Genomic DNA, 13877 nt, shown 5'->3' on the forward strand with positions numbered 1-13877 from the left:
AACAATACCATTTATAGAAGAATGGAGTGACAACTCCTGTTGGTTCTGTCAGTCTGATGGGTCACCTATAGCATTAGAAACCATGTAATAACCATTTAATAATTAATAACCTCAGAGGATGCTGTAACAGGAAATATTTATCTGTTCACTGGAAAATTCTGGTGAAACCTCATTGGTTTCTATTACTTATTTTTATTATATTACTATTATTATATTACAATGTTACTTACATATATTAGTTATCCCAGATGCATCACTTCATGCTCTTCCTTCTTTTTTTTCCTATCAGGGCCACTTCATTGTGTGGGAAGGAGCTCCAGGAGCAAGAATGGCATGGAAAGGACACAAAAGACACGTTTTCCTCTTCAAAAATTACATTGTGATCTGCAAACCAAAGCGAGACACAAAGACAGACACCTACAGTTACATCTTCAAGAACATCATGAAGGTCTGATCACCTTATTCTCACTCAGAGCATTTCCCTGTCAATTAGAACTTCACTTTTATATCCAGCTTGGACATTTCTCTAATCCTTTTGAGTTATTCCTTTGCTTTAAAAACTCTTTGAAGCATGAGGAGAATCTACATTTATGCCAAAATATCTTTGTTGAACCTGTCAGAAACGTGTCAGAACCCACCAGAAGCCTGAGTGTAGCCATGAAATTACAAATACAAGCATTAATTCATCCCTGTTACCCCATTAACGTCATAAATACATTTAATTGAGGGAAATTTCCCTGTCTGTAATATTGAATAGCATCTGTAAATCTTTGGTTTGGGCAGTCTGTAATACTGGCAGTGAATTGGAAGGAATGTTATCATCATATGATACATTCCATGGGGTTCTCTCTGCTGGTTACATCCTTTCCAGACATCAATTCCTGTTTAGAAATTGAAAAAATTAAGAAGATTTGACCAACTCATCTCGAGACATTCAGGGGTTAAAACTGCAAGAAATTGAGGAAAGGGTTTTCACAAGGCAAGAGATGCTCCAATAAAAAATACCAACCAACCAAGCTCAGTCAGGACCTTCCGAAAGTCCTTATTTCTGTCCTCATTGATATTTCTGAGCATATTTTATTTTGTAAGAAAAAATGAAATGGAAAAATTTCCCTGCTTTGTCCAGCGAGTGCCTGTTCTTTGATTTTTTATCATGTTGCTCCATTTTATCATTTTGCTGTTCCTGGGCCCTGCACTGTAAGGACAGCACATCCCACCCCTGGGAAACCCTTTTATTTTCCTGAAATGTGATCCTTATTCCAGGAATATGTCCCTTTGGGAACCAGAAAGTCACGTACACTGCAGGAAATCCCTCCCCAAGTGCCTCTGGTTGCTCTTCAGCCCAAGTCTCGCTGTGCTGCTCATGCAGTCCCAAAAATCCATGTCAATCCCCCCTTTTGCTGTTGGGAATTCCATGGGGGTGTGCTGAGCTGCTTGTCCTTGTGCCCCACAGCTGAACAACATCGATGTGAACGACCTGGTGGAAGGGGATGACAGAGCCTTTGAGATCTGGCACGAGCGCGAGGACCTGGTGCGCAAGTACCTGCTGCAGGCGCGCACCGTCAACATCAAGAACTCCTGGGTGAAGGACATCTGTGGCATCCAGCAGCGCATCAGTGAGCCTGTCTGGAGTGAGTGCAGCCCAAGGGGGCCCAAACCTCCTGGTTTTGCCTTGGGTGGTCTCTTTGGTCCAGGGAGGAAATGAGCACAAGGGGAGAGAATCATAGAATCATAGAATGGATTGGGTTGGAAAAGACCTCCGAGATCATCAAGTCCAACCCTTGGTCCAACTCCAGTCCCTTTACCAGATCATGGCACTAAGTGCCATGGCCAAGCTCACCTTAAAAACCTCCAGGGATGGGGAATCCACCCCCTCTCTGGGCAGCCCATTCCAATGCCTGGGCTCTCTCTCTGTAAAGAATTTTCTTCTGATCTCCAACTTCAATTTCCCCTGGCAGAGCTTGAGCCCATCGTGCCCCCTTGTCCTATTGCTGAGTGCCTGGGAGAAGAGACCAACCCCCACCTGGCCAGAACTTCCCTTCAGGCAGTTCCAGACAGTGCTGAGGTCACCTCTGAGCCTCCTCTTCTCCAGGCTGAACACCCCCAGCTCCCTCAGCCTCTCCCCACAGCACTTGTGCTCCAGTCCCTTCTCCAGCCTCGTTGCTCTTCTCTGGCCCCGCTCCAGCCCCTCAAGATCTTTCCTCAACTGAGGGGCCCAGAACTGAACACAACACTCAAGGTATGGCCTCCCCAAGGCAGAGTCCAGGGGAAGGGTCACTGCCCTAGGCCTACTGGCCATGCTAGTTTGGATCCAGGCCAGGATCCCCTTGGCCTTCTTGGCCACCTGGGCACACTGGTGGCTCCTGTTGAGCTTCCTGTCCCTCAGTCCCCCCAGGTCCCTCTGCCTGGCTGCTCTCCAGCCACTCTGTGCCCAGCCTGGAGCGCTGCAGGGGGTTGGGGTGGCCAAAGGGCAGGACCTGCACTTGGCCTTGTTCAACTTCATCCCATTGCAATCAGACCATTTATGGTTGTCTAAATGCCATGTGGGTGAGGGAGGTCGTCATTGCAGTTCATTGTGGTGGACAAAGGGACACAGGTCAAAGGAGTCACACACAAGCTAATTCATTAAACCATGTATAACACACTTGGAAGAAACTAAAGAACAGAGAAGAGCAACGAGGCTGGTGAAAGGACTTGAACACAAGTCCTGTGAGGAAAGGCTGAGGGAGCTGGGGGTGTTTAGCCTGGAGAAGAGGAGGCTCAGGAGAGACCTTATCGCTCTCTACAGCTACTTGAAAGGATGATGTAGCCTGGTGGGGATTGGTCTCTTATCTCAGGCAACCAACTGTAGGACAAGGGGGCACAGGCTTGAGCTCTGCCAGGGGAGGTTTAGGTTGGATATCAGGAAGAAATTCTTTCCAGAGAGAGTGCTCAGGCATTGGAATGGGCTGCCCAGAGAAGTGGTGGATTCTCCGACCCTGGAGGTTTTTAAGGTGAGATTGGACGTGGCACTGAATGCCATGATCTGGTAATCAAAGTGGGGTTGGATTAAGGGTTGGACTTGATGATCTCAGAGGTCTCTTCCAACCCAGATTATTCTATGATTTTATTAACAAAGACACTAAAAAAGCCCTTACAAGTTACAAGTTACACTATATATATTCTAAATCCCACCCATGGTCAGTTTTCATTGGTTTATGACAGTGTCTATAAACTTTATTACAGCTTCTAATTGGATGTTACTCACTGTCCAGATGTACTTTTTGTTTCATGAGAAATTATCTACACTCGTTACATGCCCATAGCTTGCTCCTCTCAAATCCCTTATTTCAATTTATTTTAATTTCCTTGCCAATTATCTCACAGTTTTAATTATCTTTCACTGTTCCCATCTGTCCAAGGAGGTACCACTCTACCCTAGGTCTGAAGCTGCCTGCAGGTTCAAAACTTTTATAAGTCAAGAAATCTTCATAATCCTCACAGGAGGTGGTTCTGCCCCTCTGCTCCACCCCCCTGCAGTGCTGTGTCCACCCCTGGGACCCCCAGCACAAGAAGGATGTGGAGCTGCTGCAGCGAGTCCAGAGGAGGCCACGAGGATGGTCAGAGGGTTGAAACACCTCTCCCTTGTGGAGAGGCTGAGAGTGGGGTTGGACTCTGATCCAGAGATCTACACAGACCTACACACCCCTCTGTGACATTTTTGGGTGCCAGGCCCTCTGTTGGCTTCTGGCTTACACTGCTGTGCCTTGGCTTTGCTTTGGAATGGTCATCCAGGCTTCATCATCCTCAGTATCATTAGAGATTCCACCAGATTTCTATCCACAACTTTTATCAGTGGAAAAATGAGACCTTTATTTTCCAGGTATAAGCTACAAATGGTGTCCCATACAGTTTAAGGATATTTGGCATCTTAAAATGCCAGAACAGGATTTGGTTTAGTCTGTATACTCTGAAAAAAATTCTGCACATTTAATATTTGTGCCTTTAGTGAGATGTCCTAATGAGGAAGATGATGAGAATAATGTTGCAGAGTTTCATGTGGGAATAATAAGTTACAATAAAACAAAGGAACAATTTACCCAGAGAAGTTCTGGGTGCCTGCAAGTGTCCAAGGCCAGGTTGGATGGGGCTTGGAGCAACCTGGGCTAGTGGAAGGTGGGTTGAGGTGGGACTGGATGATCTTTAAGATCCCTTCCAACCCAAACCACTCTAGGATTCCACAGTTTTTATTGTATGGAGACCAGCAGAACACTGGTTTGGATATCCAGGGGGCATTTCACTTGAGGAGTTACCTTAATGGTGACACCTGTGTGGTGTCTGAATAAAGGATGTGCTTGTTGAAATCATGATCTAAAATAATTCCAGATCTACAACAAATCTTTTTTTTTTGTTTGTCATTATATGGCCTGTTTTTATGATCAACAGGAAACATTTAATAGATTGAATTTAATCTCAGGTTTGCAAGGACAGCATGTCACCTGGAAAGCTGGAATTTCCTGTTTAGCTTTCCCTTCTGAACCTCAGAGATTTGCAGATTTATTCTCACCTTGCTTAGCAGCAGCCACTGTTTGGACAGGGCCACCCTGCTCCAGACTAACACTCTCATCCTGATTTTTCAGTACCTCCAGACTTTGAGGAAGAGCTGGCAGATTGTACAGCTGAGCTGGGAGAGACAGTCAAGCTGGCCTGCAAAGTGGTGGGAGCCCCCAAACCATCCATCAGCTGGTACAAAGGTATGGGCAGGAGGTCATGAAGTGCCTTCTCCAGATTTGTTGTGTTGCTGCAATAATTGGTCAGTGGGTAATCAAAGAGCTGATCACCTGCAGATACCCCAGTCCAGTGACCATTTTTATGGTCACCTGGGAGTTGTTCCTTTGGCTGGGAAATCAGAGCTATGACTGCACAGCACATACTCTGGAAAGGTGTCACCTTTCAGTGAGGATTGGTGATTTATGAGGTCCCTCAGCAGGGCTTTGCCCAGACAATATTTCATAGAGAGTTGGACAAAAAGATGAAGAGCTCATTCCTCAGCTACCACCAATAGCAAATATTTCTCTCAGTTCTCTCAAGTGGAAAAGCTGGATAAAATTCCCCAGGAGAAAACATAATTGATACTAATTTGTTTTAAAAAATAATTTCCCCTTGGCTTGCAGATGGAAAGCCAGTGGAGGTGGATCCCCATCACATTATAATAGAAGATCCTGATGGTTCCTGCACGTTGATCTTGGACAACCTGACAGGTGCTGACACAGGACAATACATGTGCTTTGCTTCCAGTCCTGCTGGAAATGCCAGTACCTTAGGAAAGATCCTTGTTCAAGGTAAAGGCCTGCACAGATGCATTATTATTTTATTTTAAAGAGGTCTGCTATGTGATACCTTAAATTTATATCACCAATAGTGTGACCACAGGAGCAGGACAGGGATTGTCCCCCTGTGCCAGGCACTGGTGAGGCCACACTTCAAATCCTGTGTCCAGTTCTGGGCTCCTTATGACAAAAAAGGCATTGAAGGGCTGGAGTGTGTCCAGGGAAGGAACAGAACTGGGAAGGGGCTGGAGCAGCAGGAGGGGCTGAGGGAGCTGGGGGGGCTCAGCCTGGAGAAAAGGAGGCTCAGGGGGGAACATTCTGGCTCTGCAATCCCTGCCAGGAGGGGGGACCCAGGGGAGGGGGTCGGGCTCTGCTCCAGGGAACAGGGACAGGAGCAGAGGGAACAGGGACAGGAGCAGAGGGAACAGTCTCAGGCTGGGCCAGGTGATCTTTAGATTGGATATTAGAAAAAATGTCTTCATTGAAAGTGCTGTCAAGCCCTGGAACAGACTGTTGGAGTGACCAACCTGCAGGTGTTCAAAAAACATGCAGATGTGGCACTTGGGAACATGGTTCAGTGGTGGCTTTGGCAGTGCTGGGTGAATGGTTGGTCTCAATGATCTTAAAAGTCTTTTCCAGCCTAAATGATTTCATGTTTCTATAATGCCACAAATATTAAGATGCTCCAGAAGTTCAGTGTAACATCTACTGTGTACTACTTAAAAAAAAATATGTACAGGAGCAGTCAACTGGTTTTAGTGCAGAAAATGTGGTCTTCAGTGTCCTGTGTGCAGACACCATGAGAATTACCTGGCCAGGGACAGAGCCTTCCTTTCTGGTCCCATTTCCAGCTCCTGTTTACCTCTCCCTTTGCTCTTGCAGTGCCCCCACGGTTTGTGAACAAGGTTAGAAATGCTTATTTTGTGGAGGGTGAAGATGCTCAGTTCACCTGCACCGTGGAAGGAGCACCAAGGCCTCAGATCAGGTCAGTCCTACAAATCCCACTGGAACAAATCCTGGGTTCCCATTTTGCATAGTCAGAAGAGTCTTTGGAGGTGCTGACTCTTTCTTCTCTATGTCTTCCACCTTTACCCCATCCCAGTGCTGGCTTTTCCCAATCCCAACATCCCTGAGAGTCTCAGCCATTTCCTGTAGCTGGGATCTGAAAAGAAATACCTCCAGAGAGTCCCTGACTGTACCAGATCTAACAGCCTGACAACACTTTACCATTTCTTTATCCTCCCTGCCTTGCACCTGAATTCATTTTATCACCAACCAGTCTGGGGGAGTCAGACAAAAAGCTCAGCAAGTCCTTTCACCATCCAAAGCCCTTTCCCTGCATTGACTGGTGAGATTTCTTGAGAAGAATCTCATAACCCTGTGCAGTTCAGTAACCATCCCCCCACCTGCAGACCTGCCTTAGAGCATCCAAAAATGTGCCTGTGAGTGAACCCTTGAGTTGTTTGACAGGTGGCTCAGTGAGCTGGGGAGCTCTTGACACTGCATGTGTTTTCCCTGCCTTATACTCCATGTTTTCCACACCCAGATGGTACAAAGATGGGGTGCTGATCAAGGACACCAGTAAATACCAGACCTTCAGTGAACCACGGAGTGGCATCGTGGTCCTGGTGGTCAAGAACCCTTCCAATGAGGACATGGGACACTATGAATGTGAGGTAAGTGCAGAGAGGTTTAAATGTCTGTCATCTGCAGTGGTACAGGTGGGAGAATTCATTTTACTGAGAGAGACCCGTGGCATTAGATCAAGTGGCTGAGAAACCTCCTGGCATATAAAAATATATACAGAAAGTCAGCCTGAGATAGTCTGGATTGGGAACATCCAGAAGTTTCAGAATATCCTGATCTTACAGTTTGCTGGTACAAGTAATACTTGATTGAGCTTGTTCTGTAACTTAAACTCAGATCCAGATCTCCAGAGGAACCTCTTAAAAAGTTTAGGGCCACTCTGATATGACATTTTGTTTCTGGACTGTCTTTAAATTATGATACATTCGTGCTGTTACTAAGGAACCATCCAGAGATGAAAGAAAGAAATTAAGTCTAATCAGAAGGATAAACCAGTGAAATTCCTGTATATGTGGAAGTATCTAATAAATTTAAATAAATGTAAAATACTTTCTGAAAATTGGTCATAGCCTATGCAATAAAATAGTAATAAGCTCTGAGGTCTTGGCAGTAAAAATAATTGATCTTGGTTTAGGAAATTCATGGTCAGCTGCCCCGTGGCAAATGGCTCAGCTCATGGAAATGTTTAGGATGTTTGAGAAAATGTGAAGGACTCTATTAGGATTTTAGCAAAGTCAGACCACCTTGCATTTGCCATTAACCAAGATCCCAAGGTCCAGTATTCCCTTGGATGAGTAGGACTCTGTAGATTAATGGATGATGGCCAAATAAAACCCTCGTTAATATCCATCTAAGGGCAGACAGGAGAAATCTGGGCCTGTTGGTAGAGGCAGAGCCAAGCCAGGACCAAACCAGAGGCTGCAAACTGCAGATAACTAAGCAAATAACTCAGTGGATTTTTTTTTGGGTTTTTTGGGGGTTTTTTTTGTTTTTGTTTTTTGTTTTTGTTGGTTTTTTTTTTTTGGTTTTTTTTTGCTGATGGGCTGTAACTTGTCTCTGTGAGTAATTTTTGGTACAATATCCTCAAGAAACTCCCCTGAACAACTAAGTGTCCCTTCCAACTCCAGCTCAGCCGTGGGGTCACATCTTTACCCACTTCTGCTGTTGTGGAATTGCATCCAATCATTTAACGTAGCGTAGGGAGATTTTATTATAATAAAACACCCCATGTTTCATTTGCTGCTGCACCATTCTTTTTAGCTGATGAACAGATTAGGGTCTGCAAAAAGTGGAGCAGAGCTTTACCACCACAGTGCTGCAGCCCTGACCCAGGAGAGGAGAGGAGACCAAGCCATCACCATCGAAGGTACGGCCCTTGCCCAGCTCCGTAAGTAGCTCACTGAGTTACTCTGAAACCACCTCACTCAGGGGTGGATCTATTTGCCATCTTAGCCATGCTGGTTGTTGGTGTTCCTGTATCTGTATGTCTCTCCAGATGTGCATGGGCAGAGCTGCAGCTCAGCTCTGGATCCATCACCATCTGTTGATTTCCAAACCTGGCAAATCAACTTCATATAATGCTCGTAAAAGGCATTATATGAGAAAGGAGGAGCAAATGAAGGGTCTGTCACACCACTAGTGCAAGAAAAACAGTCTGTATTCTGTTGGAAGGTTTGAAAATGTGTGTCAGCCTGGCAGGGACCAGCAAGTAAAGCTGGAGGCATATTGGGATCATTCTGAAATGCCACTGAAGAACACCAGGAATGACTGAGAAAGCAGAACTGAGCCAAATTAGTTCATCCATTTTCATCCATGTTCTGGGATGGTTATAAAATCTATTCCTTTTTTTTTTTAAACACATTTCCCCTGGATTGGCAGGGTGATAGGAGTTGCTTTTTCACCCATCCAACAATACATCTCTTCCTTGACACCTTTATTTATTATTGCCTAAAATTACCTTCTTATCCAAAGGATTTCCACACAGAGTGTTAGACAGGCTTGCAATAAACCCATCACAACCCACTTTAAAATCTGTGTGAGGAACTTTCCCTGGCACAGGAAATGGGTCCTTTTTACATCTTAGGACTGTCCTTGGCTGGCTCAGTGTGGACCAACCAGTGCTGGCTCTCTTGGAGGGTCCCCAGGGGCGGTTCAGGGGATGATACAGCCAAGGGACCATCTTTGATAAGCAGTAGATACTGATTTGGGGAGTGAAAGAGGAGTAGGATAAGCACAGGCCTTTCCATGCCAGCAAACTTTGGCTCCCGAGACCTCTCCCAGAGGTGGTTGGTGGATAAATGGTCAACATGGGCCAGAGGTTTGCCAGCAGCTGTAGAACCTTCTGTCCTCATCTTCACTGATTCCACTGTCTTGTGATATTAACAGGAACTCAAGTGTGTGTTTGATAGGGAATAATTGATATCAAGAACATCCTGACATCCTGGGCAGAAAATTCTGAAGTCTGGAAAATATTCAGGGAAAATGGTCTTCCAGTCATGACTTTTCCATCATTTTTACACTCCTCTGCTGTTGGTCCTGTCTGAGACAGGGCCCTACTCTGGATGGACCTTTGGCCAGCCCCTTGGAGACACTAATGTTGTGTTATTACATTAAGAGGCTTCATCCACCATAAGATATTAAGATCAGTACCCTCATCTTTGGGTTTCCTTGGCTTCATTTTAAGCTTGGTTTCCTTTTGTTCCTTTCCCAGAGTCCCATCAAAAAGCATTACAGGGAGATGGTTTTAGTGTAGAAGTTTTTCTGCAGGATAAACATTCAAGTACTTGAATGTTTTGTCTTTTCTATGCCCTAAAGAGAGAAAAATAAGCAGGATGTGGCGGAACACAAACTAATCACAGTTAGGGTGGTGTATCTTGATGAAGTTCCTCCAGGCAGATGATGTTATGAAAGCAAATAAGGCTTGTAAAAGGTGTTAGGAGCATTTTCAGCTCTTGGGCTTGCAAATGTGTGTGTTCAGCCCCAAATTACTCATCTGCTGTTACTCCTGAAGTCATAAACAAACCAAATTGTGCACTTGATTGAGGAAATATAATTGGAGTTTGCCTGGAAGCTTCAGAAATGTCATGAAATAGGTTTGCTCCGTGATGTGCAATTGCTTGAATTTGGGAATAGGGGAGGAAATGGATCCCTGAGTCATATCCAGGGAGAAACAGAGGGAGAGCTGCTTCAGGCTGGTGGAGGAAATAGGCTCACCCATGGAGCAAGTGGATTGTTCTGAGCAGAATCTCATCAGTCTGACATGAGGCACTTGACCAAGGAGGGAATTTGTTGCTTTCTTGAGAATCAATAACCAGCCTTGACTCGCCTATGGAAAAACCAGGTTCACCTGGCAAAGAAATGGAGGACAGATGGATCTCAGGAAGGCTTTCTCTTTTCATTCTTCCACTCCTTCCTATTTGTGGGCATGGGATTACTTGTCACTCCACCCAGAGGACACCATTGCTGCTGTGTGGCACTGTCAGCACAGGACAGAGATGTCACCTTTGTCCCCTCGCTCAGCTGCACGTGGGGCTGAGATCCACCTGCTTCATTGTTGGGTCTGTGACATTGTCTGGGGCTCCTGAGCCACCCAAAGTGGCAACTGTTTTAGGTTTTATCCTCCTGCCTCTGTGTACTGTTCATTGTACTCAACCAAACCTGCTGTCCCAGTTTGGGATCCCATCAGCCCAGTGGTTGGTGAGCCTTGACCTGCAGCTGCTGATGGGCCACAGCCCAACACCACAGGGCTCACAGCCCAAATTCTTGTTTAAATTCACACTCTGGGAAGTTTCAGGTCCTTTGGAAGGACCAAATCCAAACCACTGGGCTAAGGGGTCACCTTGTGAGCTGAGATCTGCCTTCAGCCACACCTGGTTGCTGCACTGAAGTCAATGGAGAGTTGCTTAAAAAAGAAATCCTTTTTCTGTGGATATTGAAAGAATTTTAAACACTTTAAAAAAACTGTAACTAAAAGGAGATCCTTCTCTTTGACTTCAAGTTGACTGTCTGCTTTGCACCTTGCTGTTTAACATGGCACATCTGGGCTGATGTGCTCTGGCATCCCTTTTTAACATGTCCCTGTGGTGATTCCTCCATCTCAGGCTCACTAATGTCCATTTTTTTTAAGAACAGCCCAGTTTTTGAAAGGTGTTGCATTTTTATGTGGGTGGGCAGGCCCAGGACACAGAACAAGCCAATGGCAAGGAAAGGACTCAGGTACATGAGTGGAGATAAGCAAAGCCATAAATAAAAATTCCTAGTGCAGTTCCAGCCAGGGAACAGGAATTTCTCCAGAGCTTTGCCTTACATTTCATGCACAACATGCCAAGGTGTTCAGCTGCCTTGTTTGGTAACACCCACCTAAACACCCTCCCATGGAAGATGGTTTAGAACACCGAGGAGCATTAGGTGTCTTGGTGTCACCCTCCTGCTGAAGGAACAGGGCATGGGAATTTGTCTCCTGATCATTTGGAAGGGCCCTGATTGGGGTGATGATTGGGGTGATGATTGGGGTGATGATCGGGGTGATGATCGGGGTGATGATCGGGGTGACGATCGGGGTGACGATCAGGGTGATGATCAGGATGATGATCGGGGTGGTGATCAGGGTGATGATCAGAGTGATGATCAGGGTGATGACCAGGATAAAGATTAGGGTGATGATTGGGGTGATGATCAGGATAATGATTAGGGTGATGATCAGGATGATGATTAGGGTGACGATTGGGGTGATGATCAGGGTGACAATCAGGGTGATGACCAGGATGATGATTAGGGTGATGATTGGGGTGATGATCAGGATGATGATTAGGGTGATGATCAGGATGATGATTAGGGTGTTTACCTCATTATTTCCATTCTGTTGCCACCACGGGTTGGTCTCATTTTTGGGGCTGACCACGTGGTTTTCAGTGCAAATTGAGGAGAGCACAATCAGCCACTGCAGGAGTGGAGCCTTTTGGGTGGTTTTGTGGTGGGTTTTCTTTGAGAGGATCCCAAACCACTTGCATTCCATGCACAGAGTTTAGGAAGCTGTTGCCTCCATGAATTGGAAGACCTGTGGATGTGGCACTTGGGGACACAGTTTAGGGGTGAGCAGGTCAGTGCTGGCTGAGCAGTTGGACCCGATGACCTCAAGGGTCTTTTCCAACCTAAGCAGTTGTAGGATTGTAGGAATCACTCACTTTAGGCTCAGCTTTAGCAGTTCCTCCCAGGTTTGTGCATCCCCTGAGGCAGATCAAGCCCCAAAGTGCAGCAGAGGGGGTGGGAGTGGAGCAGTGCTCGTGTCAGGAAAAACAGGTTTATGTTTCTGTGAGTGGAGAGAAAAGACTTAAAATTTATTATAAAGGCCACAAACCACCTTTTAGCCATTCAGAGCAATGAGAACTGGCTTATCCTAAATGTTTCCTCACCTGTAAGTCAATGTTTTAATGCATTAACCAAGGAGGAGTCTGGTCCTGTAGAAGCACTGGCTGACCCTAATGCTTCCAGCTTTTAACCTGCTTATCAGGAGCTCCTGCTTTGCAAAGCTGTTTTTTTTTTCCTAAAATGCTCTTGAAAAGTTGAAATGATAAATCTGGTGCTAAAATGGATGCAGAATATTTTCCTCTCAGGGGAAAAAAAACCCAAACAACAAAGAAATAACTCAAAAGAGAAACCCAAATTCTCTCATCCTACTTTCATGTGGTTCTATCCTTTCATGTAGGGTTGCTCAAATCCTCCCTCACACCTTGGGCAGCACACAGAAAATTGAGTATATTTGCAGCTTTCTCATCCCAGACTTGCTGAACTTTTGGATATTGAAGCCCTTTGGCACTTGTTCCATATAGAAATATTGTGCTCAGTGTAATTTGGGAGACCTGCAAGAGCAGATTTTAATGGAGTAAACATTTAAAAAAAAGCTTTTTAATTACAGACATTGTGAGATTTCATTAAATTAATCCAGTTATTTAATTTGTGTTATTTAATTCTCATCTAAACATAGTTGCTGTTAAAATAATTGCCTAAAAACCTATTTTTCAGGTGTATAATCAAATTAATTACCACCTGTTTCCATCAGAGCTCTTCACTCTTTAAGAGCCTGTACTCAGATACTGGTTATGGATTAATCTCATGATATTAATTGATGAGGTTTTCTAAAAGTTGTGCAAAATTGCACAATATTATTTAAAAAAAATCAGTGAAAACCTGAGTAAAGTAAATTATTCAAGCACTCAGTTCATCTGCCATCATTGTACAATTACCAACCCACCCTTAAAAAAAGAGGATGAATTATTTAAAAGTGTTAATTAAGGAGAGGTAAATGGTCATATTGTAATTGTGTACCCTGAAAGTGTAAAGTCGAATTTCCAAACAGATTTTGTTTAAATTCACCCAATTCTGCAGCAACTCCTTTTCCTCTTTGGGGGAGTAATTCAGATTTTTACTGGCAGAAATGAGACAAAGCTCTGCAGGAAAAAAAAATGAGCTCAAAGTCAGACATCAACAGGAAAATTTGCACAAATTCCTCTTCATTAGGACGGGATTTGTGTTTTCACCTGGGGCAGGAAGAGCCCTTGGCAGGGAAGGGGAAAGGAAATCAGATTAAAGTATTCCATCTAATATCATAAATGTGATTTTAATTTTCAGTCAGTGCAGGTTTGGGGCACCACTGAAAACATCAGCACTAATCACCAGTTATTTAACAAATAATTACAGACACTCCAAATTCCCTGGGCAAGAACTTGCTGTGATTTTATAGACACATTTCGAAGTAGAAGTTCACTCAAATTGCACCAACTGAGTTTTACCAGAGCTTATTTATTATGGGCTGGCTGGAAAATTGAAATCTGATTGCTGGATAAATTACTTTGAGATTAAATGAAGGGTTTTTTTCAGAAATTTTATCAGTTTATTACATAAAAAGTGGGGCTTGCTGTTGGTTTTTTTTTTTAATAGATCTCAGCAGTTCAAAGTGTGTTCCAAAGAGAGTGGTTCAAACAG

General features: G+C 44.5%; 1 protein-coding gene across 1 annotated transcript in view; it reads left to right on the top strand.

Moving 5' to 3' along the window:
* OBSCN (obscurin, cytoskeletal calmodulin and titin-interacting RhoGEF) overlaps positions 1-13877 on the top strand; it is a 186255-nt gene that overhangs the window by 129547 nt on the left and 42831 nt on the right. The window contains 7 exon segments of the mRNA XM_071560603.1: positions 290-448; positions 1454-1631; positions 4620-4733; positions 5154-5321; positions 6192-6294; positions 6856-6985; positions 8157-8262. Of these exon segments, the coding sequence (XP_071416704.1) occupies positions 290-448; positions 1454-1631; positions 4620-4733; positions 5154-5321; positions 6192-6294; positions 6856-6985; positions 8157-8262 (958 nt within the window).

The sequence above is a fragment of the Pithys albifrons genome, chromosome 7, assembly GCF_047495875.1.
Source record: "Pithys albifrons albifrons isolate INPA30051 chromosome 7, PitAlb_v1, whole genome shotgun sequence".
Classification (NCBI taxonomy): domain Eukaryota; kingdom Metazoa; phylum Chordata; class Aves; order Passeriformes; family Thamnophilidae; genus Pithys; species Pithys albifrons.